The following is a 26,533-nucleotide window of genomic DNA, read 5'->3' as shown; positions in this document are numbered from 1 at the left end:
GTACAAAGTACACAGGCTTTGGAATCAGACAGACTTGGATTTAAATTCTAGCCTTGCCAACTTTGGAGATCCTGGGCACTTAGCCTCTAAAAGCCTCCATATCTTCATCTGTACATGGGGATACCACCTCCCATATCCCAAGGTACCGCTGAGGGTTTGGTAACAACTTCTGTAAAATATAGTGGCCAATGTGAGGCCAACTCACCCTTCCCTCCGATTTCTGGACCTTGTATATTAGGGGAAATTCCAAAATCTCTCCAGTGTTGAAGCTATCAGCCTGGAGAACTGCCAAAGCCATGATTCCGTGCATCTACAGAAAGCCAGACTGAACCAAGAGACAAAAATGAAGCTGAATCCTTGATGCCTGAGGCCCAGCTGCATTCCTGCTTTCCCCTTGGCTTAGCATAGTTCAGCTCTTCCCAAGACTCCACAATGTGAAGTTAGAAGCCTCCTAATACTTTTCCCTTCCATGGTAAGCAGATTTAGACTTCTGTTCCCTACGACCTCGAGAGTCCTAACTAAAACACATTTCTTCCACCTATGCAACAGAATGTCTCTCTCAGGCCTATAAAGTTAGCTTCTAGGATCCAAAGAATAACTAGAAACAAGGGTATGCCAGAAAGAAAGAGATAAGCCATGAACCATGAACCTGAGAACGTATCAACAGAAGTTGGAGAGAGAAAGCAGATGTGAAAAGGAAGATCAAAGCCAGCATTAAGGTCTGAGTGGGTTATAGAGGCCATTTAAAAAAATATATTTCAGGAGAACAATCACACCTTGCTGTCATATTCCTCTACTGCACAATCTGACCCCTTTCCCTGAACTAGAAGTGGAACTTCCCTAAACAATAACTGGGATGGGGATAACAGAAAGATGGAATAGATCTGGGTCTCATTAGAAAGCAAATATTTGAAGATGGAGATTTTAACTACAGTAGGAAAAAGAGAAACAAAATTTTCATTCATACATCGATTCACTCATTGAACAAATATTTACCAGCTACCCAAACAGATTGGATGCCAGCCCTCAGACATTCTAGAGACGCATTACATATTTAATAACACTGAGAGTGGTAAGTACTGTAAATCCCAAAGCTGACATGGCTAGTACTTAAATCCAGGTGTGTCTGACTCCAAAGTCTCCATACTTTCAAAGTCCACCATGCTAAAAAATAGTAAAGACAGACAAAGCTCTCAGGTTTTGGAGAGTAAAACAAAAAACCAAGCCAAAACAAAACAAAACTGACAGTTTAAATGACAGTTACAGTACAGCAAAAGCTAGCCTGCAAGGGTTAAAAAGGAAGTTGTCATTAAGAAATACCTGCTGTGTGCCGGACACTAAGAAATATACAGCACTAGTGTAGCTTACTTTTTAGAAAGCTTGTCACTGAAAAAAAAGCTGAGATATAAGATACCTGAAAAGCAAAGAGCTCAAAAGAAAGATGTACAAAAGCAGGTGGTGTTTTGAGCATGTTCCCAGGCATAGAAGAAGCAGCACCACAGAAATTTAAATTATACTAAAACACAACGTATATTCCCTGATGAAGCAGTGCTCTGGAAAAGGTGGTGACAGTTTCAGGAAAAAGGAGAGGTGAGGCAGGAGGCAAAGCTCCACTGTTCAGGGATGAGGACAAGGGGAAGAGGAGTTTAGCTCTACAAAGTGGGACAGTCATATGCTGCTGTTGAGCAGTAATTCCCATTTGAGATCTGATTAGTAGTCCTCATTTGTGGCATATCTAATCACAACTGACCAATGGCTTTCTCTAGTAATCTTGAGATATCTAGATCTGAGAAAGCAAACATTGGGGATTGGCACGTGAGCCTTCATGGGACTGTCAAGGACCAGGGGAAAAGTATCACTGAGATGATAGACTAGATTGGTAAGAGACAACTAACCTACAGATGCACAAATGGACTGGGTGAAGATGGAGGAACCTATGGCTGATGCCACACCTATTATCTCAGGTACAAACTCATCAGTCTGCCCCACAATGGAAAGTCCTCCATAATGTTTCCAGCCGTTGTTTCTCATTATTTTCCTGACACCAGATTACTAAAGCTACCCATGCGTTTTCCAGGCATTTTAGCTGGTAACTAAAAAGAAAGCAGGCAACTACTAGAACCAAAAATAGGAAATTCTTATAATTGTGGAGGTAACTCTTCAAATGAGAATTTGAAAGAGAACAAAGGAGTGCACCCAACTTGCTGACATTGATTTAGGCTGTCGCTGTTCTTAAGGATGATCTGACAGGTGGGCACAAGAGTGCTTTCTAAGAAGTAGCCATAGATATATTCAGAATTCCAGTTAGAGTAGGACCCCTCACATCAAGGGAGTGCAGCAGAGGTCTAGCTCCTGGGAAGAGGATGGCTGGGAAATGCTGGGCAAATATTAGACCCTGAGCAAGTAGGCTCAAGAAATGGCACTATTCCCCTGAGTCTGAGAAGCCAGTCTCTTGGACTGCCCACTAACTGTGGGGATTAGACAAAGGCCAATGGTGTGAAGGGCATGCAGGTGTCCAGGGACTAACACCAAATAATGTGCTTAGGGCAGCAGATTCACTCTAGAAATGGGCCTTTAGTATACATTTCTTGAATGACAGACATCATAATAATCATTAAAAATAAGAAAATGAATAAAACTCTGTACCAGGAACAAATATTTAAAACTAGTGACCCGGTGCATGAAAGTCTCACAGACCGGGAGCCCTCAGGAGATGTCCTACTGACAGCTGAGATCCAAAAGTAAAGGCATTCCAAGTAGAGAGAATGGCATATATAAAGAGGTCAATAGAGGGAAGCAAAAAAAGTATAAAATTATATAGAAGGAGAGTAAAAAGTAGTTCAGTCTTACACCTGAACTATAAAGCATGAGGGTTGCTGGCAGGAGATTACTAAATCAAAGAGGAAGAGATGGACCAGACTGAAAAATTTATACAGATGTAGGCAAAAGTAGGTTTACAGTTGTGAGCATGGGGAAGTTTATTTAATATTTTTCATATAAACAACTGTAAACCTACTTTTGCCTACCCCATATTTGTAATATACAAAGGTTTAGTTTTTATCTTATAGATGAAAAAAGTGCTGCTGGCCACACTATGGTAATATTTACTTGGTTCCAAGAGGGCAGGCAGTACCACAGTGCATAGAACCATAGCCCACAAACACTTGCCCAATAATTGGGCAGGGGTACAGGACATGGGGCTCAAGGAAAAAGTAGTAGGCCAAGACCAGAGGCCTGCTTCCAGACTCCTTGCTGTTCTGATGATGTGATCTTTACTCTTTAAATGTCTGTCATCACTGTGGACTAGGAATTGAGTAATTCTTTAAACCTCAGCCACTTAAAACTACTTTATCAGCAAAGCTTCTCCTACTTTCCTAGGTGGTGTGAGCTCTCCTTCCCTCATAAACCCACAGCATTTCTATATATAACAGAGGCCCAGTGCATGAAATTCGTGCACGGGGGGGGGGGGGGGGGGGGGAGGAGGGGGGAGAGGAGGGGTATGTGTGTGTCCCTCAGCCCAGCCTGCACCCTCTCCAATCTGGGACCCCTCAAGGGATGTCCGACTGCCTCCGACAGGCAGTCAGACATCCCTTCACAATCCAGGACTGCTGGCTCCCAACCGCTCGCCTGCCTGCCTGCCTGCCTGATTGCCCCTAACCGCTTCTGCCTGCCAACCTGATCAACACCTAACTGCTCCCCTGCCGGACCGATTGCCCCCAACTGCCCTTCCCTGCTGGCCCGGTCACCCCCAACTGCCCTCCCTTGCCACCCTGGTCGCCCGTAACTGCCTTCCCCTGCCAGCCTGGTTGCCCCTAACTGATCTCCCCTTCTGGCCCAGTCACCCCTAAGTGCCCTCCCCTGCCAGTCTGGGTCCCCCCAAGTGTCCTCCCCTGCAGGCCTGGTCACCCCTAACTGCCCTCCCCTGCAGGCCTGATTGCCCACAACTGCCCTCCCTTGCAAACCTGGTCCCTCCCAATTGCCCTCCCCTGCTGGCCTGATCGCCCACAACTGCCCTCCTCTGCCAGCCATCTTGTGAGTTGGAGTGATGGTCAATTTGTATATTACCTCTTTATTATATAGGATTCCAACTTGGAGATTATTTCCTAAACTACAGGTTCTCTAAAAACAATGACAATGTTTACTACTCTTCTCTGAATGTCCCTGGACTGTACTGGCATATGTGAACACTCTCCTGGGAGCTCATAATTGAAATTCCTTCATGCTGACAGTTCTTAATGAGAGAATGATAAAGAGCACCAGCATCTTCTCTTCGATTCTAAGCAATTCAGTTTTGACTGCAAACTTGCCTGCACCCTACTCAGAAAAAGCCATGCAGGAAACTATGGGCCCACTCCCTTAGAAAGCAGTGGAGGGAGCTTGCACCTTGGGGTCTTCCCCAGAGTTCAAGTAGATAATTAAAATTTTTCTCCCAACTACATACCCTTCAGACCTAGCTGATGTTTTAGCAGCCTTTTAATACCACCCATTATACCACCTGCTTCACAGACGCCAGCATTAATTAAATACTACTTTATTTAAATAACTACAAGCATTTTCTGTCCTCGTGGATTATATTGCTTTAATCTACATAATCTGGAAATTAGCATGATGTATGTTTCTAAACTAATATTTTGAACTGACAAACAGCAGGTCCTCAAATAACATCTTTTCTTTCAACATCATTTTAACGTTGATGAGATGTCAAAACTTAACACTGTTTATATGAATTAGCCTGCCTGTGGTAAAATTGGTTTTGTTAATACATCATTTCACTTAAATTTGCAGAATCTATCAACACCATTAAGGACTTACTCAAAGATCCTATCCTGAGTGAAGAATTTAATCCAGTGGAATAAAGAAAATAATGTAATAGCTGTTCTGAACAATATAGTAATCTATATATATATATGGCTAATATACATATTGTCCCCTCAGGAGTTCCACTGGGAGACCGGGAGTTCGATTGCTCACTATGATGTGCGCTGACCACCAAGAGATGGCACAGAACAAAGAAAGGCCCCAGCCGGTAGCCGGAAGGTCCCAATCGGCCCTGATTGCCGGCCAGGCCTAGGGACCCTACTCGTGCATGAATTTCGTGCACCAGGCCTCTAGTTACTTCATAAATAATAAATATCTTGTAAGGAATTTTTACATTTTGAAGTTTCGTCTTGTATTTTGTAAGTACGCTTACATGTTAGCTTATAAATTAATTTTATTTGTTTTTATTAATTTTAAAGAGGAAGAGAGACAGAGAGATGAAAACATTGATGAGAGGGAGACAACATCAATCAGCTGCCTCCTGCAGGCCCCCTACTGGGGGTCAAGCCCCCAAACAACCCTGACAGGAATCTATCGGGTGACCTCTTGTTCATGGGTCAATGCTCAAACACTGAGCCACAACAGCTGAGCATAAATTAACTTTCACATGCTATGTCTACAGAACATAACACATGGGTATTAAAATTACATCCATGTAAGATTATGTAGGTATGTGAATATGGAATAGAAAGGAACATAAAAAGTATAGGTCGATAAATTAGGGAGTAGAACTGTGAATAATTATTTAAGTTTTTTTTTTTTTTGGTTTTGAGTAATAATCATTGTTATCTGCACAATATTTTAAAAATAAAGTACTAAGGCCACAATGTTGTCCTAAAATAAAGTGAATTTAAGAACCACACAAGAAAAACTACCAAGGTGTCCACTCCACTTCATACTTCAACAATCACATTTAGCAAATATCATTCTCTCTACAGAGCTCTTCCTAATCCTCCTAATTTTTCATCATTCCACACCCTTCTAACTAATCAAGAAGTGGAAATAGAAACTACCTATTTGCATGTATTCAATTAATGCCCAATATTATCACCTGAGTTTTCATATCCCAGGTGCACTTTATTAAATACTAGTGACCCGGTGCACAAAATTCGTGCACATTAAAAGGGGATTAATTAGAGGAAATAATTTAATACTGCTATTTGCCCTTTATAATAGAAGTGTCAGAGATGAAAGAAAATTAGTAAAATGTATATGAAAACCTTCCTCCTGTCAGAGTCAGGGGCACACCACGGGACCCAGAGTCAAGTCCCCGCCCACCCACATGCACCTCAAAATCTCATGAGACCCAGACCTGGCCGGCCACCCCCACATTGGGCTAGATCCAGACCCAGCCAGTCCCACCCCTGTCAAGCCCTGCCAGGCAGAAGGTGTAGCCTCAGGTCCCCTGGTGCCAGGACAGGGGGCGTGGCCTGAGGTCCTCCAGCCCAGACTGGGGCGGGGGGCATGCCTTGAGGTCCTCCATCAAGCCCCGCCAGATGGGGGACATGGCCTGAGATCCCCTGTCAAGCCCCGCTGGGTGGGGGGCATGGCCTGAGTTCCCCCGACGCAGCACTGGGGGTGCACCTTGTCCCCCATCAAGCCCCGCTGGGTGGGAGGGCGCGGCCTGAGGTCCCCTGTCAAGCCCCGCTGGACAGGGGGTGCAGTCTGAGGTCCCCCAGCCTGGTGCCAGGGTGGGGGGCGCGGCCTGAGGTCAGCCAGTCTGGCGCTGGGGCGGGGGGAGCAGCCTGAGATCCCCTAGCCCAGCACCAGGACGGGAAGCACACCTTGAGGTCCCCCGTCAAGCCCTGCAGGGCGGGGGGCGTGGCCTTAGGCCCCGTGGCCTGGCACTGGGGCGGGGGGTGCAGCCTGAGGTCCCCCAGCCTGACGCCAGGGCGGCAAGCACAGCCTGAGGTCCCCTGTCAAGCCCTACGGGGGCGGGGGAAGGTGCAGCCTCAGGTCCCTGCTGATCGCTCCTTAAGGCTCCATATGGGAACCTGGCCTCAGCTGTGGGTGCAGCCACCTTTGTGATGGAGTGATGGTCAATTAGCATATTCCCTCTTTATTAGATAGGATAGTCCTTAAATTTAAAATCTACCTCTATGTAAATCTAGCTTTTCCTCATCATACTGAAATACCATTATTCTTTCTGGAAATTAATTTGTCATTTTAATTCTAGTACTGGTACTTTCATTTATACAAACTTCACTATTTTAAGATTTTTTATATTGATCTTCTATAACCTGCAATTTTACAATTAATTTTTCACTTATAAGTTTAAAAAATGATTTTAATCTGATCATTAGCATATGTGGAATATGTGCTATATTTCTAAAATCCACTGTGCAAAATTAATCATAAATATAGCAGAAAAAAGATGCTTTGATTTTTGCCTCTGAACAAAACTACATAAAGAATCTTAATATTTTATCACACCAAGAAAGACCATGGAAAATTCTAAATTAACTTAAAATGTTAATACCAGAAATAATTACAAATGTTCTTTGCAAAGGGAGATGTGCTCTTCAATTTAGACAATTTACAAATATTGCTCAAAAATATTTCCCTGGCCCTGGCCGGTTTGGCTGTGGACAGAGCGTCTGCCTGCGGACTCAAGGGTCCCGGGTTCAATTCCGGTCAAGGGCATGTACCTTGGTTGCGGGCACATCCCCAGTAGGGGATGTGCAGGAGGCAGCTGATTGGTGTTTCTCTCTCATCAATGTTTCTAACTCTCTCTCCCTCTCCCTTCCTCTCTGTAAAAAATCAATAAAATATATTTAAAAAAAATATATTTCCCTGCATCATAACGAAATAAAAGCATTACTTGACTCTACATAATGCCCCCACACACATTAGTTCCAAATACCATTGTGGAACTGAAATCTTTTTATGAAAGAACCTGATTTGTTTTATAGGTTTATTAAATTAGCAAGCAAAAAGCTGTATCTTCACAAATATTTCACATTTATATTAATAAACAGGTCAGTTCTTAATGGATTTTAAAATTCACTTCACATTCAAATAATATTCTAACCCCAAAGGTAGGCAAGCCTTCCCATGATACAAATGAGGAAGCTGAGCTCCTGAGATGACACAAATTCCTACAATCATAATGTAAACCAGAGACATAAATCATTCATAGGAGACGCTCGCTTTTCTATTAACATTAAGTAAATGTATTACAGTAGCCAATAGGCAATCAGCATAAGTTTCACCAATTTAAGTGTTTTACAAAAAATGTACATTTTACAGGGAAAAAAACGGTTTTAATAAAAATAAAGTTTGAAGAGGAATGTAATATGAAATTTACAGATAAAAAATACAAAACCATAACCCATATCTACTAGTAAAACACCACGATAGTAAAACAGATGTGAATAAATAAGTTAATGACATGAGATTGGTCAAAATACATCTCTCCTGTTTTGAAAGGCTGTTAAGTTTTCAGATCAATGATAAGTTTTACTGAGCCAAATAAAAAGAAAAATCACTCTTTTCTGCAGAAAACCTGAGGAATAGCTATGTATGGCATTAATTGAAATGAAGGTGATCTCTATTTCAAAATGATGTCTGAAAGATAAAACAAACCAAAAAAACCCTGAAGCAACATTCTACCTCCACATCTATAGGCTAAGGCAAAAGTGGGCTTACAATTGTGAGTATGCCAAACTGACTTTGTTCTTATATTATAATTTACTAATTATTGTATTATTTTCCATACGAACAACTGTAAACCTACTTTTGTCCCACTCTGCATATAAAATGCATTCTACTTAGGCTGGTTGAGAAAAAAAATCTAACAAAAACATTTTCCATAGCATATTTTTAATTCTGACTATATGCAAACTGCAGGCAATTTGAAGAATCATAAAGAAGAAATTACCCACAACTGTGTTAGCAAAAGACAACTGTTACCATTTTATTTCCTTCCAGTATTTCTCCTAATACTATGTAGACACTTCCATTATTAAAAACTAGAGGCCCAGTGCACGAAATTCATGCACAGGGGTGTGTGTCCCTCAACCCAGCCTGCACCCTCTCCAATCTGGGACCCCTCGAGGGATGTCTGGCTGCCCATTTAGGCCCGATCCCGGACATCCCGCTCACAATCCAGGACTGGTGGCTTCCAACTGCTCGCCTGCCTGCCTGCCTGCCTTCCTGATTGCCCCTAACCGCTTCTGCCTGCCAGCCTGATCACCCCCTAACCACTCCCTGCCAGCCTGTTTGCCCTTAACTGCCCTCCCCTGCAGGCCTGATCCCCCCCAACTGCTCTCCCCTGCAGGCCTGGGTCCCTCCCAACTGCCCTCCCTTGCTGGTCTGATCGTCCCCAACTGCCCTCCCCTGCTGGCCATCTTGTGGCAGCCATCTTGTGTCCACATGGGGGCAGCCATCTTGTGTGTTAAGTGATGGTCAATTCGCATATTACTCTTTTATTAGGTAGGATAGAGGCCTGCTGCACTGGTGGGGGCCAGCTGGTTTGCCCTGAAGGGTGTCCCAGATCAGGGTGGGGGTTCCCTTGGGGCGTGGGGCAGCCTGGGCGAGGGGCCTGTGGTGGTTTGCAGGCTGACCACACCCCCCGGCAACCCAAGCGGAGGCCCTGGTATCTGGGATTTATTTATCTTCTATAATTGAAACTTTATAGCCTTGAGCGGAGCCAAGCCTTCTGCTCGCTCCATGGCCACAGCCATTTTTGTTGGGATTTATTTATCTTCTATAATTGAAACTTTGTAGCCTTGAGTGGAGGCCTGGGCTGGCCAGGGTGTGCAGAAAGCTTGGCTTCCTCCATTGCCGGGGAAACCCAAGCCTCCTGCTTGCTCAGTGGCCACAGCCATCTTGGTTGGGTTAATTTGCCTACTTTCTCCTGATTGGCTGGTGGTCGTGGCTTGTGGGTGTAGCAGAGTGATGGTTAATGTGCATATTACTCTTTTATTAGATAGGATTCTATAGGTATTTTAAAGCACTGCTTCTCATTCTGAAATTGCCTTCTTTTCAGGTTATGCAAGGAACACCAGTGGAACCCTAAAAGCACATCTGTTAGACTACGCGGACAGGTTTAAAAGCATTTCCACCACAGACTGCATCAGGGTACTTTGGGTAAGAAAACACAATTTTTAAAAATCAGAGAGTTGAAATCCCACACAATTCCTGAGTCTTCAGGTGATATATATACCTAACTGGTCCTTATTTTATCAGATAATTTAGCAATGATAATCATTACAGCTAAGTTATGCTTTCCCCTTTGCAAAACTGTGTACTATCATTTCATTTTCATTAAATTATGAAACAGGTATGAAGGGATTACAAAGTACAAATTGGTAGTTATAAAATAGTCACAGGGATGTAAAGTACAGCATAGGGAACAGAGTCAAAAATATTATAATAACTATATATGGTGGCAGGTAGGGTACTGGAAATATGGGGGGATGGGAGGGCAGAAAAATCACTTTGTAAAGGACAAAAGTGTCTAATCACTATGCTGTACACCTGAAGCTAATACAAAATAATATTGAATGTTAACTGTAATTGAAAAATAAAATTTTTAAGGATAAAAAGGTATGAATTCTATCAATCATGAGATATGACTTAATATTTACCCAATCAATTTTGAAGAACCAGAAATTAGGTCTTTTAAATTATCAACAGCATTTCTATTTGAGTTTAATCTACATTGGTGTTTATATAAGACTAGAGGCCTGGGGCACATTTGTGTACTGGTGGGGTCCTCAGCCCGGCCTGTGCCCTCTCACAGTCCAGTCTGGGACCCATCAGGGAATGTCTGCCTGCCCACTTAGCCCCAATCCCCAGGCCTAAACTGGCAGTCAGACATCCCTCTTGCAATCTGGATCTCTTGCAGTCCGAGACCCCTTGCTCCTTACCACCTGCCTGCACCAGAGACAGAAGAGGCTCCCACCACCACCACTGTGCTTGCCAGCTGTGAGCCCAGCTTTTGGCTGAGCGGTGCTCCCCTTGGGAGAGCAATGACCACCAGGGGGCAGCTCCTGTGCTGAGCGTCTGCACCCTGGTGGTCGTTGTGCATCATAGTGACCAGTTGTTCCAATGTTCAATTTGCATATTAGGGTTTATTATATAGGACTAGAGGCCCAGTGCATGAAATTCGTGCACAGGTAGGATCCCTAGGCCTGGCCAGCAATCAGGGCCAGTCGGGTTCCCCGCCTCCTCCTTCCCTCACTCCCTCAGCACCCTGCAACCTCTGCTGATTGCCCGCCATGTTCCACGTCAACCCCTGGTGGTCAGCGCACATCATAGCAAGCGATCGAACTCCCGGTCTCTCCGTCAAACTCCTGAGGGGACAATTTGTATATCAGCCTTTTATTATATAGGATAATACTGTAAGCTCAGCCGGTGTGGTTCAGTGGTTGTACATAGACCTATGAACCAGGTGATCACAGTTCCATTCCAGGTTGCAGGCCCATTCCTGGGTTGCAAGCTCAATCCCCAGTAGGAGGGCGTGCAGGAGGCAGCCAATCAATGACTCTCAACATTGATGTTTCTATTTCTCTCTCCCTCTCTGAAATAAAAAAAAAAATGTTCAAAAAAAGATAACACTGTGAAAGACAAACATATATTTGTTAAAATAGTGGTAAGAACTGAAATAAAATATTGTTTCAAATGTAATGTTGCATGTTTAATTAGATCAGGCTTGTGAAATTCTAAAAACCAAGGCAATTGTCTCGTATGTGGGGAGACATGTAACATTCTACATTGTTCAAATATTTTTTAAAAAACATGCTATAAACACTTTGATTTGGAAATAAGCAAAACAGAGCATTCTGCTTAGGTAGTTATATTCCTTTCTATACCCAAGGTACCTTACATTTTTTTGGTCTCAGGTTCCTATGTTTGAAATGGGATAACAGTATCTATCTCAAACGTTTGTGCTGAGGATTGAGTTAATACATGTAAACCACTTGGTACTGTGCCTGCGACAAAGTAAGCCCCAACAAATGTTAGCCATATATAAGCCTGTTTTTTGTTGTGTGCGTTTTTTCCTACTAGGAGGAAACTACAAGCACAGGCTCAAGACTTCAATGAAAAGAAGGATTTCACACTCTAACTTATTAAGGGCCAATGTTCAAAAATTTCCTGAAGATTATCTAAAACCTGAATGCTAAGCATCTACATTGCATAGAACTGCCTAAATCTAAAAGAGGTCAGTTTACCAAATATGTTTTTTTCCTTACAGTTAGAGATATTATATTCCCATGTGCCTGTCAAAGTCTCAGCATCCTCATAATGACAGGCTTATGGCCAAGATTCCATACTCTACTGAAAACCCTATGAGAGCAACAGTAAGCTGGACTTAAACGTGGAGATCAATTAAAAAATAACCTTCCCAGAAATAAGTAACAATTCTTCTCACTGGGAAATGGAATGGAAAATATGTTCAATAATGATGCCAAACTGATTCAAAAATTACGGTTCACTGCCTGAAAATAGTACAAAAAGGGTGGAGGGTGAATCAGCTCTGCATTCTCTTTCCATCATAGTGATTATTCAATAAACAATTTTGCTTGCTTCTTCAATAGGTTTTCCAAGGATTGTAGATAGAAAAAAAGTTTTGTCCCTTTCTGGACCAGCTTACCTTTTTAACGTGGTAACATAGGAGGTTGCTTTGGGTCAGAGCCAGCGTCTGACCCAGGCAATCTATTCCTAGACCACCATCCAGACTAATCATCAGGGATTGTAAAGTGCACTTCCTAAATCCAAGACTCAAAGATAACCAGAATCAATTTCATTCGCTGTGAACCTGAGAACTTCCATAAAAGATAATAGTTATCGCCACTTGCCTTTAATAGGTTTAAGGTGCTATTTAATTACCTTGCCTTTCTACTGTCTACTCATCCCTTTAGCTTAACTTTAGGCGTCAGGTCTCCAATACATCTTTTTTTTTTTCTCCCAAAGATTTTCCCTAGAAAAATAATCCAATACCAAAAAGGAGGCCTGGATAGCAGGGTCTCGCCCCCCTCTTTTCAGGAAAATGAATGGCCTTGCCAAAAAAGTAAAGCTGCGCCAAGCTGGGGGACAACAGGCTGATCCTAGCTTTGCAACTCAACCTGGCGAGTGCCGGCCCCGGACTGCCCACGCACGGAAGGCACCCCGCACCTTCCCGGCGTGTGGCAGACTCGGCTCAAGGCCCGCAGCCCTGGCGCCCCGCAGGCTCTCCCCGCGCCTCCGCCGCCCGTGGGGCTCCACGCACCACGCATTCCCTGGGAACCACTCACCTTGCTGGGCTCCAGCGTCCTCGAGCAGCAGGAGCAGGACAAGTAAGAGCAGAAGGAACTGAGGCATAGGGGAGGAGGAGGAGCTGGAGCGGGGAGGGAGCGGGCTGGAATGGGAGTGGGGGAGCGCGGCCCCTGCGGGGGCGGCGGCCGCGGCCCGGACTCGGGGTTGGTAAGGGCTGCGCCCTGCTCTCACCACCGTCCGGCTCGCCATCGCGGCGGCCAGCAGTCCGCCTGCATAGTGCGGGCGCCCCGGGAGTCCCGCGCGCCAGTGGCCGCGGCACCCCGCAAGGAGGCGGCGGCTGCGGAGAGAGAACAAGAAGCAGCGCGCGCCTTGCTCCGCGCCGGGACCCCCTCCGCCCCTCACTCCGCTTTCGCTTCCTCTAAGGTCCCTTCCCTCCGTTCCCCGCCCGAGACCCCAGGCCGGGATGCTGGGGAGGGGAGGGGAGGAAGCGAGTGCTCGAGGCGCGGAGGACGACAGCGACGGAGCTGGGCAGCGAGCCTCCCGCACCGCGTTCCTCAACCCTACGCCCCGCTTGCCGCGCTCTCCCGCCGCTCAGGCTAGCTCGCAGGCAGGCCGGCCACAGATCCCTCGCGCTCCCTCCAGCGCGCTCTGGCCACGCCTCTTTGGTCGCCGCGGCCAATCCGCCGTTAGCTCCGGTCCGTCTCCCCCGCTCCACCCAATCAACGCGCTCTCCCCTCAATCGACCAGTTAGCTCCGCTACCCACTACTCGAGCTCCACCGCCTCGCATCTCTCTCCTCCAATCCCCTGAGGCCTTGGGAAGCGTCCCACCCGCCTCCCCCAATTTGGGTTCCGCCCCCAAGCTCCGGCCCCTGGCGGCCCCCGCCAGACCCTGAGATTTGTTATTGTTGGGACCTCAGCCCAAGCAGATCCCGCTGAGGCGGCCGTCTGCTCTGGTCAATGACTTCCGGGACTTCCCCCATCCCGCTCTCCCAGCTCCTCAGGCTGTGCCTGCTCTTTGCTCCTCCCTCGCCGCACATCAGGCCACTGGAAGGGGTGGGAAACCTGGATTCTGGATGGTTTTAGCTGGGAGCTGAATCTAAAGGATCTTCCTTCCTTCCTTTCTCTTTCTTTATTTCTTTCTTTCATTTCTTTCTTTTACAAAAAACAGAGCGATTTTTTTTTTTTAAATAAAAGCTACTGCCAATTGTTGCAGCCACTCCCAGGGACAATAACAGATGAATGTACCCTGTTTCCAATGCCTTTTACCATATTATATTATGGGGAAAACAAAAAAAGGATATAGCAAGATTCATGACGCCAAAGTAATTTAAACCTAGCATGCCGACATTCATTCAGCCCTTCTAGAGTTGAGCACCTGCAAAACCTGTGTTATGAGTTGTAGGAGTTGCAGCCTATTACACAGACATATTCCAGGATCTAGTGTTGGGACAGAGATGGAAATACATCGTGAAAGTCAGAATAAAATAAGTGCTAATTAGAGTCACACACAATTTGATGGAGACTGTCAGGATAGAGTCACAAAAAGAACTGGGTTTGGGGAAAGCTGAATCCGCCTGACTAGGATGTGATTCGTTTTAGAGAAGAGAGAAGTGCCATTCTGGATGTTTTCCACATGGATTCCTAAGGAGTCTGGTGTCATTAATAAATACAGAAAACTGGAAAGGTGGAGCTGGTTGTGTGGGAAAATGAGTTAATTTTGGACATACTGAATTTGAGATGTCCTGTCCACTAATGCGAAGCTATGTAGCAGTCAGGTGGACATGTTGGTCTAAAGCTTAGGATGAGGAATGCCTTAAAGTTATGGGGGAAACTCATGAATAGATGTAATAATCAAAACCATGGAAGAAACTGATATCCTCAAAACCTGAAAATTGTAAAGGACTTTGGAGGCCATCTTTTTCAACTTGCTGCAAATCCCTCATACATTAAACCTTCCTACCAAATTTATTTAAAAAGTATTTATTGGAGCCCCACCAGTGTGGCTCAGTGCTTGAGTGTCCACCTATGAACCAGGAGGTCACCGTTTGATTCCAGTCAGGGCACATGCCAGGGTTGTGGACCCAACCCCCAGTGGGGGGTGTGCAGAAGGCAGCCGATTGATCAATGATTCTCTCTTATCATGGCTGTTTCTATCTCTCCCTCTCCCTTCCTCTCTGAAATCAATATATATATATATATATATATATATATATATATATATATATATAAGCATTTATTGGATGCCTACTAAACCCTACTATGCTTTAGGCCTAATGTAGGTAGTGGGCATACAAAGTTCAATCAGAGGAGCCTACATTCTGAGAGGGAGGCGACCATGTAAACAAATCTGTCTGTAACCAGCTGCATATTGGAGATAAGGACTGATGCCACAAAACCACATTGGAAGGATTTTAAGAAGCCCATTATGGTAAGTATAAAATTCCAGCTGTAGTGAATAAGACGGCAAAGTAAGGAAGGTGATCTCAGGCCAGAGGCAAAGGAAGCTGGATTTCAGGTGAATGGTGTTGCTGGAGCTGCATCTGCGAGGACTTGCAGCAGCCATAGTCAGCTCCGTTCCTTGACTGGTAAATGAATTAATGCTTTGGATGAAGGCTCTGGGGAAGAGTAGAGCTTCAGGAAAGGAACACGTTGAGTTGGTATATATAAAATACCAGGAAATTAAACTGTGTATCACTTTAATGCATTTGTTTGTTCACTCCATGTTAAACATAAATACAGGTTCTCAATCTAAATTTCAATTCACCAGAATTTTTTCCACTTTCTGTGTCTTCCTTTTTCCTCATTTTCTTTCTTCATAGATAAAGAGTGGAGGGTTAGAGAAATTGGAATTGATCTGTAGAGAAAAGGAAAAATATGAAAAGAATGTTTACATCCCATTATTTCTGCTTCTAAATGAATCTCAGCTCAGCCACTGCTAAGAAAATGAGAATAGAGGAGAAGACCCTGGGGCCTTTGCTTCATACAGAAACATCTAGGTTTTAATGGTAAGATACGGTAAAATTCATTGGCACTATCGTTACTGTTAAGCATTAATAAAACAGAAGAGGCTCATTTAATATGGAATTTATACTGGAAACCTTGGGACGATGGTGTATAATGAATCATTGGTGGGCTTTATCAGTGAGTGTATATTTTGGCAGGATAACAAAACGAGGGAACAAATGATAATTTACTTTAGTGATCCACTGGGGTGGGAAAGAAAGAAGAATGTGGCATTTCTGGGGAAATATTTCCAACTTCAAAGCCCAGGACTAAAATCTGGTTCTTGTTCTCCCAGGAGCATTTTCTCTGTCCTGTTGACTGTTTGGACAAATGTTTACAGCCAAGTTTGTTGCTAAATGTCTCAATTCTCCTGGGGAGGCTTTCTTCCTTACTGTGAACATTTTCTGGATACATTTGCTGTTTATCTTGTAAACTTGTTTCAGTTAGTAATTTCAGTCAAATCCAGCTCTCAGGTTTATTACTCATATTTTCTTAACATTTATAAACAATTTCTTTAGGTTCTGTTATAGCAAATTTAAGACGTATGTGTTAGGAACCTAATTTATTTTAGAAGGTATTTCATTTTACTAGTGCCATGGTCGGCAAACTGCGGCTCGCGAGCCACATGCGGCTCTTTGGCCCCTTGAGTGTGGCTCTTCCACAAAATACCACGGCCTGGGCGAGTCTATTTTGAAGAAATGGCGTTAGAAGAAGTTTAAGTTTAAAAAATTTGGCTCTCAAAACAAATTTCAATCGTTGTACTGTTGGTATTTGGCTCTGTTGACTAATGAGTTTGCCGACCACTGTACTAGTGGATAGTGAAAATTACGTACATTTTCTTGGCGTATTTCAACAACATGACTGACATTGATAATTGTCCATTTGCCTTCTACAGCATCTTTCTTTTTCTCTTTCTTCCTCTCCTCCCTCCCCTGGTTTTTCTTTAGGAACATAATAAAATAAATTTAACTAATTCACTTGTCAGAACAAGAAGGCTTCAGCTTGGTGTCTTATCTCTGAAGGTGGCTGCAAAAGATTTTAGTAAAAGCCTGAAAACTGCCCTCCATAACGTAAGCATCATGCCAAGACATTAGAAAATTAATTATACATGAGAACTGAAAAATGAATAATAAACATACCAGAGTATCTGAGATAATGTTATTTAGGTGTGCAGTGGCTGTGTGCCTCTCCTGCTATTCTTTCCTGTGGGACCTATGCTGGCAACATAATCAAGAATTAAATACACAGAGCTGCAATGCTGTTTGGCTTCTGAGAAATTCAGTTGTTGTTTCATGAGATCATGGAAACAGCCCCAGACCAGACTCTTGTATCCAACTTCCACTTGAAAGTGCTGTATAACCTACTGCGAGTCTCGTAGGCCTCGGTTTGTCTGCAACTGAAGATGGTTGGATCTTGTTATAGATTTTGAGTTTTGACAATTCTTCCAAATTTTCACTATCCACTGCTCCCTTTTATCTCACAGTCAAATTATAAGTCCTTGATGCCTAAACTGCTACCTAATGGAGGGAGGGGACAAAAAAGCTGTGACTACAGATTTCCTCTCTGGGAGAACATTGTGCTGGACAGGAGTGCACCTTAAAGCGTGTGCTCCACATCCCATAACCCCAGCCCAGGAATGTCTTTATGAAGTGGAGCTAGATGAAGAGCCCAGTTCTGTTCTGTGAAAGAGGTAAACAGGGCCTTGGAGCAGGAGGGTAACATTATGAGGAAGGAGATGGGGGAGGTCAGAGGAGATGAGCTGGCCAGCACAGTGGCTAGAAGATGGAACAGAGGAGAGGTGAGGAAGAGTGAAAATTCCCCAGTGACTGGAATGCAAAGATGCTGGATAGATAGAGATAGCTAATAAATAAATTCTGTTTGCTGTATAGGCTATACTGTAACCTTCCTCTGCCTTCCTTCCAAACTCTCCATTAAGTTTACCAGGTCACAGGCTTGATCCAGTGAAACTTTGGGGAAGAAGGAATATACAAGTGGGGAGACACAATCAGGTGGGTGTCCAGCTTTATTTTTTTAAATATATTTTTATTGATTTCAGAAAGGAAGGGAAAGAGAGAGAGAGAGAGAAACATAAATGATAAAAAAGAATCATTGATCAGCTGCCTCCTGCACACCCCACACTGGGGATGGAGTCTGCAACCCAGGCATGTACCCTGACCGGAATCAAACTGTTACCTTCTGGTTCATAGGTCCACGCTCAACTGCAGAGCCACGCGGGCCAGGCAGTGTCCAGTTTCAATATTCTACATGGAAAGGGCAGCATCCTCAGGAAGGGATATGAAAGCAGACATCAAACACTCAGAGAGAGCAGGAGACTCCTGAACCAGAGGTTTGAAACATGTAAACTACCAGGCAACTCCCCATCCTCTTGACAAGGAACTAGGATTCCATCCCGGGGTTTGGAGTCATCCAGGCAGCTCCCATCTATTAAGCAAGGACAAGTAAAAAATAGTTCAACTTTTTATTTTCTAAGAACCAAGAGAAAAGAAATAGAAGGTGAGATTTTATAAAATATGCTTTCAGTGATTCCTTTTGAATCATTTAATTAAAGGTTAATTTAGAGCCTTTAAATTTAGTAAGTCAATAAAATAGGAACTAATATTTTAAATAATAGCAAGCCTTTGAAAATTCAGAAATTTTAAAGAAATACCTAAGTTTTTTTAAAAAACAAAGAATATCATCTCCTTGATATTACAGTCATAGACTAGCTGATGTTAGTCTGCCTTTTAACATAATAAGATGTAAATGAGATGCAGGATATATTATACACTTTTAGTTAAACAGATCCTTTTATTTTTTGGCACTCTATTAACCATGGTTTGTGAAACAACAGATTGTGGGCCAAAAGGAAATAATATGTCGTTCAAATTAATCTGACTTTCCATGAGATTCTGCATTAATAATCAGGTTTTAATGTCAATATAAATAATACTTTACATTTGACTGACGTATGCTATCATTTTGTTCATAGTTAACATACTGCACAAAAGGGAAAATGTGAGAGTTTTTTTTAAAGGATTTATTGCAGACCAAGATAACTCCTAGGAGAAAAACAAAGGAGAATATAATTTCCCTGACCCCACTTTTTTTTTTTAATCTTAAAAGACATGCCTCATGCTCCTAGAATTTTGAATGAATAGGACAATTTTCTCATCACATATCTGACATTATTGGTGATCTCTATAAATCAATGCTTAGTTTTCAACTGTAGATCTGAAGATATGTCCATTCATTTTTTGTGATTATAATCAGTTAATTTGATACTTCTGACTTGACTAAAATATAGGGTGAGGGCAGAACTTGATAAAAGATATAAACTATTGAGTCAAAAAATTCATGAATTTCCTATTTATTTGGGACTCATTTGGAAGACACCCAGATGCTAACAGCCCGATCTAATGACAACATTTAATCATTTGTTGATTTGAAAGAATAAAAGTGGTTTTATTTCCTCCAAAAACAATTACCAGATATAAGGTAACTCAGGATTCATTTTAGTCTTTCTGTCATTTGCTATTATTTTTGTATTGACAAACAACTAATACAAAGACAGTACTTCATTATCACAACATAAATATAGCCACTCGACTCTAGATACTGTTAGTTGCATATGCATGCAATTAATTAAATCAACTGCAAAATGATACACCACCGAAGAGCCATGCTGAATCAGCCCCTAGATTTTATTTTAATAATAACTACAACAGTGTGTATAAGAACAATTGAAATTCTCTTCAAGTGAACAAACATACAGCCATTCACGCATGCTTATGGCATCCATCCATTTAAAGGAATGAATAGTTATTCATGGGCCAGAATGAAGTTTTTAACACCATCTGTGCCTTAATAGAAAACAAAATGAAACAAACAAGCCATGTTTGAAGATATGCTAAAATATTATACTCAAATCACATTTGCAATCATATTCTTGCTTCTAAAGGTTATTTCCCAAACTTTATATCTGTATATTCTATATGTAGATAATTTAAGTTCTTCTTTACCTACCAATAATTTTTCATGGTCCTGGCATCATTTTCATAATTGTGGGTCTCGTTCCATTCTATCATGTTAAATAACCCCCATCTTCTTTTTAAAAATATATTTTATTGGTTTTTTACAGAGAGAAAGGGAGAGGGATAGAGACTTAGAAACATTGATGAGAGAGAAACATCGATCAGCTGCCTCCTGCACCCCTCCCCCCCCAACTGGGGATGTGCCTGCAACCAAGGTACATGCCCTTGACCAGAATCGAACCTGGGACCCTTCAGTCTGCAGGCCATCACTCTATCCACTGAGCCAAACTGGTTAGGGCTAAATAACCCCCATCTTAATTTTCCCAACCCAAATGATACATGAGGTACCTAACATTTGTAAAAGATAAAAATTGTCTTCATGGCCTTAATGTAGATAAGAAAACTGTATTTAGGAGAAGACAATATGAATTGTTTCTGAAAATACCTTGAGACTATAAAATGTCCTTGGGGAAAAAATTTCAAAGAAGCTCAGAAATCTACATCTTACCCAAAAAATGCTATCCTCTCCTCCCCCCAATTGGGTTTTCAAATTGAATTAAAAACAAGCTGCATAAAAATTGTGACACATAATGTTATGGACTAGGGAATAAAATGGGCTACTCTACTTAGATGGTAAGTACCAACAGACTCTCCAGATGGGGCTTTGGAAGTTCCAAGAGCCCCTTATGGAAACCTGTGACCTTTCAGTAATGGAAAAATGTTGAGAACCATTGAGTTAGAAGATTTAATTCTGATGATTAAACTGTGTTTCTTTGGCTTTTTCAGATTTATATTTTAAAATCCTTATGTATCTGTTTCTGCTAAGTTTATACCCATTCTAAGCTGTTTATCTTCCATATTCCCTTTCGTTTGCTCTAAGAGTCTAAATCAGTGGTCGGCAAACTGCGGCTCGCGAGCCACATGCGGCTCTTTGGCCCCTTGAGTGTGGCTCTTCCACAAAATACCACGTGCGGGCGCGCACCTACAGTGCGATTGAAACTTCGTGGCCCATGTGCAGAAATCGGTTTTCAGCTCTCAAAAGAAATTTCAATCATTGTACTGTTGATATTTGGATCTGTTGACTAATGAGTTTGCCGACCACTGGTCTAAATGAAACACTTTGATCTATTACTGAAATGTAGTTGACCCAGTGCCCTCTTTGTCACAATGTTGATTCACAGCCACAAGGAGCAATGGGCAGCAAGCCAGGCTAAAGATAGTGTCTAAAACCCTGGGAACAGGTCAAATGTGGTGCTTGCTTAATGGGCCCCTCTGTCTTCAGCAAGCAGACCTGCCACCCAGGGTACAGCTTTCTCATTGTAGGAATTAGTTACACACAATTTCCTGTCACCAAGGTTCCTCAGAGGGCTGTTTGTGACCGGCATGATGTACTTTTCTCTCACAGCTGAAGAATCATGGGCTCTAATACTGGGTCACCTCCCATGCTTAGGGACCCTGGCCGGAAGAGAAAGGGCAGGGGATTCATGTTTAGTGAGCACCTGCCTCTGCTGGGCATTGTGCACATGTCAATTATTGATGTCTCAGGGCATCTCAGTCAGGTAAGTATAATTACACTGGTTCACTGATTCGGCCAGGACTGAGCTGGGTTGAGATCCCAGGCCTGTCTAATGGGAGAGCTTGTGTTTTCTCCACTTGACCACACTGCCTTCTCAATGTTATTCTAGGAATGTTGCTTACATTACTCACTGACCTGGATTCTTTCCAAAGTCTGCTACCAGCAGGTAACAAGTACCTAATAAAGTGCATTATTTTATTGTCATAAAATTTTTATTTGCTACAAATGGCTAGTTTGAAAACTATACTAGCAAATGTCCATTTTATTTCTTACATTTTCTGAAATTTCATCAAAAAATTCAAGCCTTGAATATTTTTTAAAGGTTACAACTTAATGATTTTTAGAGAGGGAGGAAGAGAGAGAGAGAGAAACATCCATCGGTTGCCTACAATACATATCCTGATGGGGATCAAATCCACAACCTAGGCATGTGCCCCGACCAGGAACTGAACCTGCACAACCTTCCATTACACAGAAGGTGTTTCAGCCAATTGAGCCACAGACCCAGGTGCACAGGCCCAGGTTTTAGAGTTGTATAGGATCTAATTTAGTGTTCAGATAATGTATTGTTATTCCTCATCTTTGCCTAATGTAGTCTCACAAAGGCTTAAAGAATCTGAGAGAGTAATTTCCAATTAAAAATATGTGGATTCCAGATCTTAGCTATTGAAAATAGCGCTATGAACATAGGAGTGCATATATTCTTTTTGATTGGTGTTTCAGGTTTCTTAGGATATATTCCTAGAAATCCTAGGCATCATTGGGTCAAATGGCAGCTTAATTTTTCATTGTTTGAGCAAACTCCAAATTGTTTTCCGTAGTCACTGCACCAGTCTGCATTCCCACCAGCAGTGTACTAGTGTTCCCTTTTCTACAAATCCTTGCCAACACTTGTCACTTTTTGATTTTTTGATGATAGCCATTCTGACAGGTGTGAGGTGATACTTCATTGTCATTTTAATTTGCATCTCTCTGATGATTAGTGACTTTGATTAGCTAAGATCTGGAAATAGCCCAAGTGCCCATCAGTAGATGAGTGGATAAAGAAGCTGTAGTACATTTGCACCATGGAATACTATGCAGCAGTAAAAAAGAGGGATCTCTTACCCTTTGAGATAGCTGGAGGGACCTGGAGAGTATTAGGCTAAGAGAAATAAGCCAGTCAGAGGAAGACAAGTATCACATGATCTCACTCATATGTGGAATCTAGTGAACAAAATAAACTGATGAAAAAAATAGATCCAGAGACATAGAAGCATGGAACAGACTGGCAAATCTCAGAGGGAGGTGGGGGTTGGGGAATGGGTGGGAAGAAATTAACTGGGGAACTTATATGCATATATGCACAGCCCATGGACACAGACAACAGTGTGGTGAAGGCCTGGGAAGGGTGTGTGGTGGGTGGAGGGGATCAATGGGGGAAAAAGGAAACATCTGTAATGTAATACTTTCAACAATAAAAACAAATAAATAAAAGAAATTTCAGGGGAAAAATAAATAAAATAAAAATATATTCCCTCCTCCCATCCTGAATAAATGTTGTTAAAATGATTTAGAAGAATTAAGAAGGTATGTATCAATAATGACAAGGACTAGAGTTTTCTAAATTGAAGCAAAAGAGCTGGAATTTAAGAATCAGAACTGAAAATGGAATTGGAGGATACAAATAATTGAATACCTATATATTGAACTATAAGATTCTAGTGCCCTTTTATTATCCAGCTTTCACAATTCCAAAGACCAGGTCACATTGGGTATCTAAAAAATAGATATGTTCTGAAACTTCACTGAGATTCTGTAACATTCTGCCACCCACTATTTATCATGCTGCTTAAATTTTGTCTTGGACATGCTCTGAGTCACAGTGTGCCAGGCTTGGTCGGTGGATACTTTCATCCCATATCCCTGGGGTCACAAAGCCCTGTTTGCATTTTAACAGGTACTTTCTAAGTGGGCAAGAGCATGTATGACTTAGTATCAAGCTAATCTAAGAAGTAGCAAGCTAATTTCTACTGAACCAGTTTGGCAACATAAAAAATGTGAAATTTTGTAATGAAACATGCAAGAATTGTTGTGATAAAATTAACTGAGCCCTGATGGAATTTTTTCTCAACCACTGGTGGATCTTAGAATAACCCTTTACTACCATAACCCCCAAAAGGACAATTTCTCTGTCAAAAATCATATTTGTTTCTCTACTTTGTCCCATCTCCTCCTCCATGCTTTCAACATGGTTTGCTACATCTCACTTCATTAAGTCTGCCCACACTTCTCCACAGCTTGAGTGAATAGCATGGTATAACCTATGAAGAGTGATACTATTGGGTTGCCTTAGCATACGTGTAAGGCTTTAGAGAATCTCTCCCAGGAGCTTGAATTTTAATCTTGTGAAGTGATTCACAGACCATTGCTTTAAGATCATGGGGATCTTAAGACCCAAACTTAACTGTGAATGTTATCCTATGTACATGCTTACATCCTAAGTTCCCAAATTATTTTCTGGTTAGACAGTATGGACTATTTTACATAATTTTGGTGTCTCTTGACAGTAAATAGCACCATGATAGGTTTACAATAAAGGTTTGGTGAATGAATAATGTATGGATGAAAGAATTGTGAGTCTTTAGGACTCAGAAAAATTATCTTATTGTTTAGAATCCAGGTATCACCCTTCTATTTCCAGTCTTTGCTACTAGCATATGTCATAAGACCAAGGTTACAGGATAAAAATAAAAAATAAACCTCTGTTTAGTTAATTCTACATGCTTAGGTTTCGTTATTTAGAGCCAAATGCAGACCTTATGTGTATTTATGAAGGACAGCGGTATCAAAATCCCACTGAAACAAAATATAAGGCATATTCATATTCAACAAATTCTAAGAGAACTTTGTATTGAAAATATCTATATAATAAAAGCCTAAGTGACCATTATGGCGGAAGACCAGAACATCCAGTCGCTATGATGCACCCTGATCACCAGGGGGCAGATGCTCAATGCAGGATCTGCCCCCTGGTGGTCAATGTGCTCCCACAGCGGGAGCGCCGCTCAGCCAGAAGCTGGGCTCATGGCTGGCGAGCGCAGTGGCGGTGGCGTGAGCCTCTCCCGCCTCCACAGCAGCACTAAGAAACAGTGAGCCAAGTGGTAAGGAGCGAGCAGGCGGGTGGTAAGGAGTGAGGGATCCTGGATTGCAAGAGGGATGTCGGAGTGCCGGCTTAGGCCCGATCCTCAAGGGGATCCAGTTCCAAGGGGATCAGGCCTAAGCCAGCAGGCGGACATCCCCCAAGGGATCCCAGACTGCAAAGAGGGTGCAGGCCAGGCTGAGGGACCCCCCCCCCACACCCAGTGCACGAATTTTGTGCACCAGGCCTCTAGTCTGTTATAAATTGGTATAGCAGTCCCTTTCATGATTGCAGAGTATAGAGTTACAATAGACTGCTATTCCTTATTCCCTAATCTAATTAGATAATTACTAATTTCTAAAATGGCAAAAATATTGTCCTCAATACCATAGATGTAAATATGAGTTAGGGATGACTTTCTAATAAGTTCAAGAAGCTTTTTATGATGACTGGATAAGCAACAAATATATATGATACAAAGGGGAGTCCAGTGCATACTATGAAACAGGTGTAGATGTAATTAATGGAGACATTGAATTTTGTTGGAGGAATCTGGAACGCTTCATAGAGAAAGCTTTAAAGAATAGATAGGGTTTTAGTAGGTTGAAAGTTAAGGACACTATCATAGTAGAGAATGGTATACACTAAGGCATGAAGATGGCAGCATGCAGGGTATAAACTTCAGAGTTACTACCTACCATGTGAACTATTCTATTTTTTTCAGTTCCCAACAATTGTCAAAATATCGTTTAGATCACTGAGATCTTTCATTTACATTTTAATTCCACCACCTCAGGCCCTTCTGTCAAAGAAAAACTTATTTCTCCTTTTAGTTCTAGCAATGAAATTAGGGACTTGAAGATATTGCAGTTTGAAGGTATTAATGTAAATGAATTCTTTATTTGTACCCACAGTCTGTGGAAGAGTTTGGAATATATTAATACATCTTTATTCTCCATGATGATTTGAAAGATGCCTATTTTAATGATATCAGAATTATAATAAACGCAGTCTCCTTGACTACCCTTGCCCATTGTATAATGTGTGATGCTCTTGAATTGCACTCCTTGTCAAGAAAAAAATATTACAAAAAGGAAGTGGTAGAGCCTGTGAACTGATAAGAGTGGCACTCTGTGAATTGTTCCACAGTGTGGGAGAATCCCTAATGAGTCTTTGTTTGCCATGTCATCTCCCTATTGTTCAAATGCAGTCTATGACATTGTTCCTTGATGGTGGGGTGGAGAGATTACTCTTCTTCAAGGTTATCAAGTACTTAATACCATGGAGTTTTGTGCACATAACCTGAAAATATCCAAATGATTGAGCAGACTCTATAGGCTTCAGAAAAGAATTTTAATAAAATGTGTGTATATAAAAAGTTAGACCAATGTGTGGGCACAGAGAAGCTGGAATAATGGAACTTTTGTGAGATCCACATGTAGACTGTGCTCTGTTCCCCCCTAGAGGGTGGCATTCACCTCTTAGTCTGTGGAATGGCGCTCTGATAGCTGGGTGGTGCACAACCTCCAAGGCCATGCAAGGCAGCCCAGGCCATTCTTTGGATTGTCTTTCGTTTTGCTTTTTCTTGCTGAAGAGGTCTCCCTTGTCAAGTTTCCCTAATGTACCAGTAGTCTGCCTTTCCTCCATTTCCTGGAGCCTTGGCAATGGGACTTCTTGGCAGGTTTGTTATCCTGAGCTGTCTTTGACTATGTTCTTGACTCCCTAGATTACCCTGAAAATTGGCAATCACATACCCATAGTCTTTGTTGGGCAATTAATGA

At 42.4% G+C, this 26,533-nt stretch overlaps 1 protein-coding gene across 1 annotated transcript in view; it reads right to left on the bottom strand.

Moving 5' to 3' along the window:
- The window catches only part of DCBLD2 (discoidin, CUB and LCCL domain containing 2), a 103,009-nt gene extending 89,353 nt beyond the window's left edge, over positions 1–13,656 (bottom strand). The window contains exon 1 of the mRNA XM_080654119.1: positions 13,059–13,656. Coding sequence (XP_080510245.1) covers positions 13,059–13,269 — 211 coding nt within the window. The 5' untranslated portion in view covers positions 13,270–13,656. The remainder of the gene's footprint in view (positions 1–13,058) is intronic.
- Between the last annotated feature and the right edge of the window lie 12,877 nt (positions 13,657–26,533).

Source organism: Plecotus auritus (genome assembly GCF_963455305.1).
Source record: "Plecotus auritus genome assembly, chromosome: 2".
NCBI classification, from domain to species: Eukaryota; Metazoa; Chordata; class Mammalia; order Chiroptera; family Vespertilionidae; genus Plecotus; species Plecotus auritus.
This window is presented reverse-complemented; position numbering and strand designations above follow the sequence as displayed.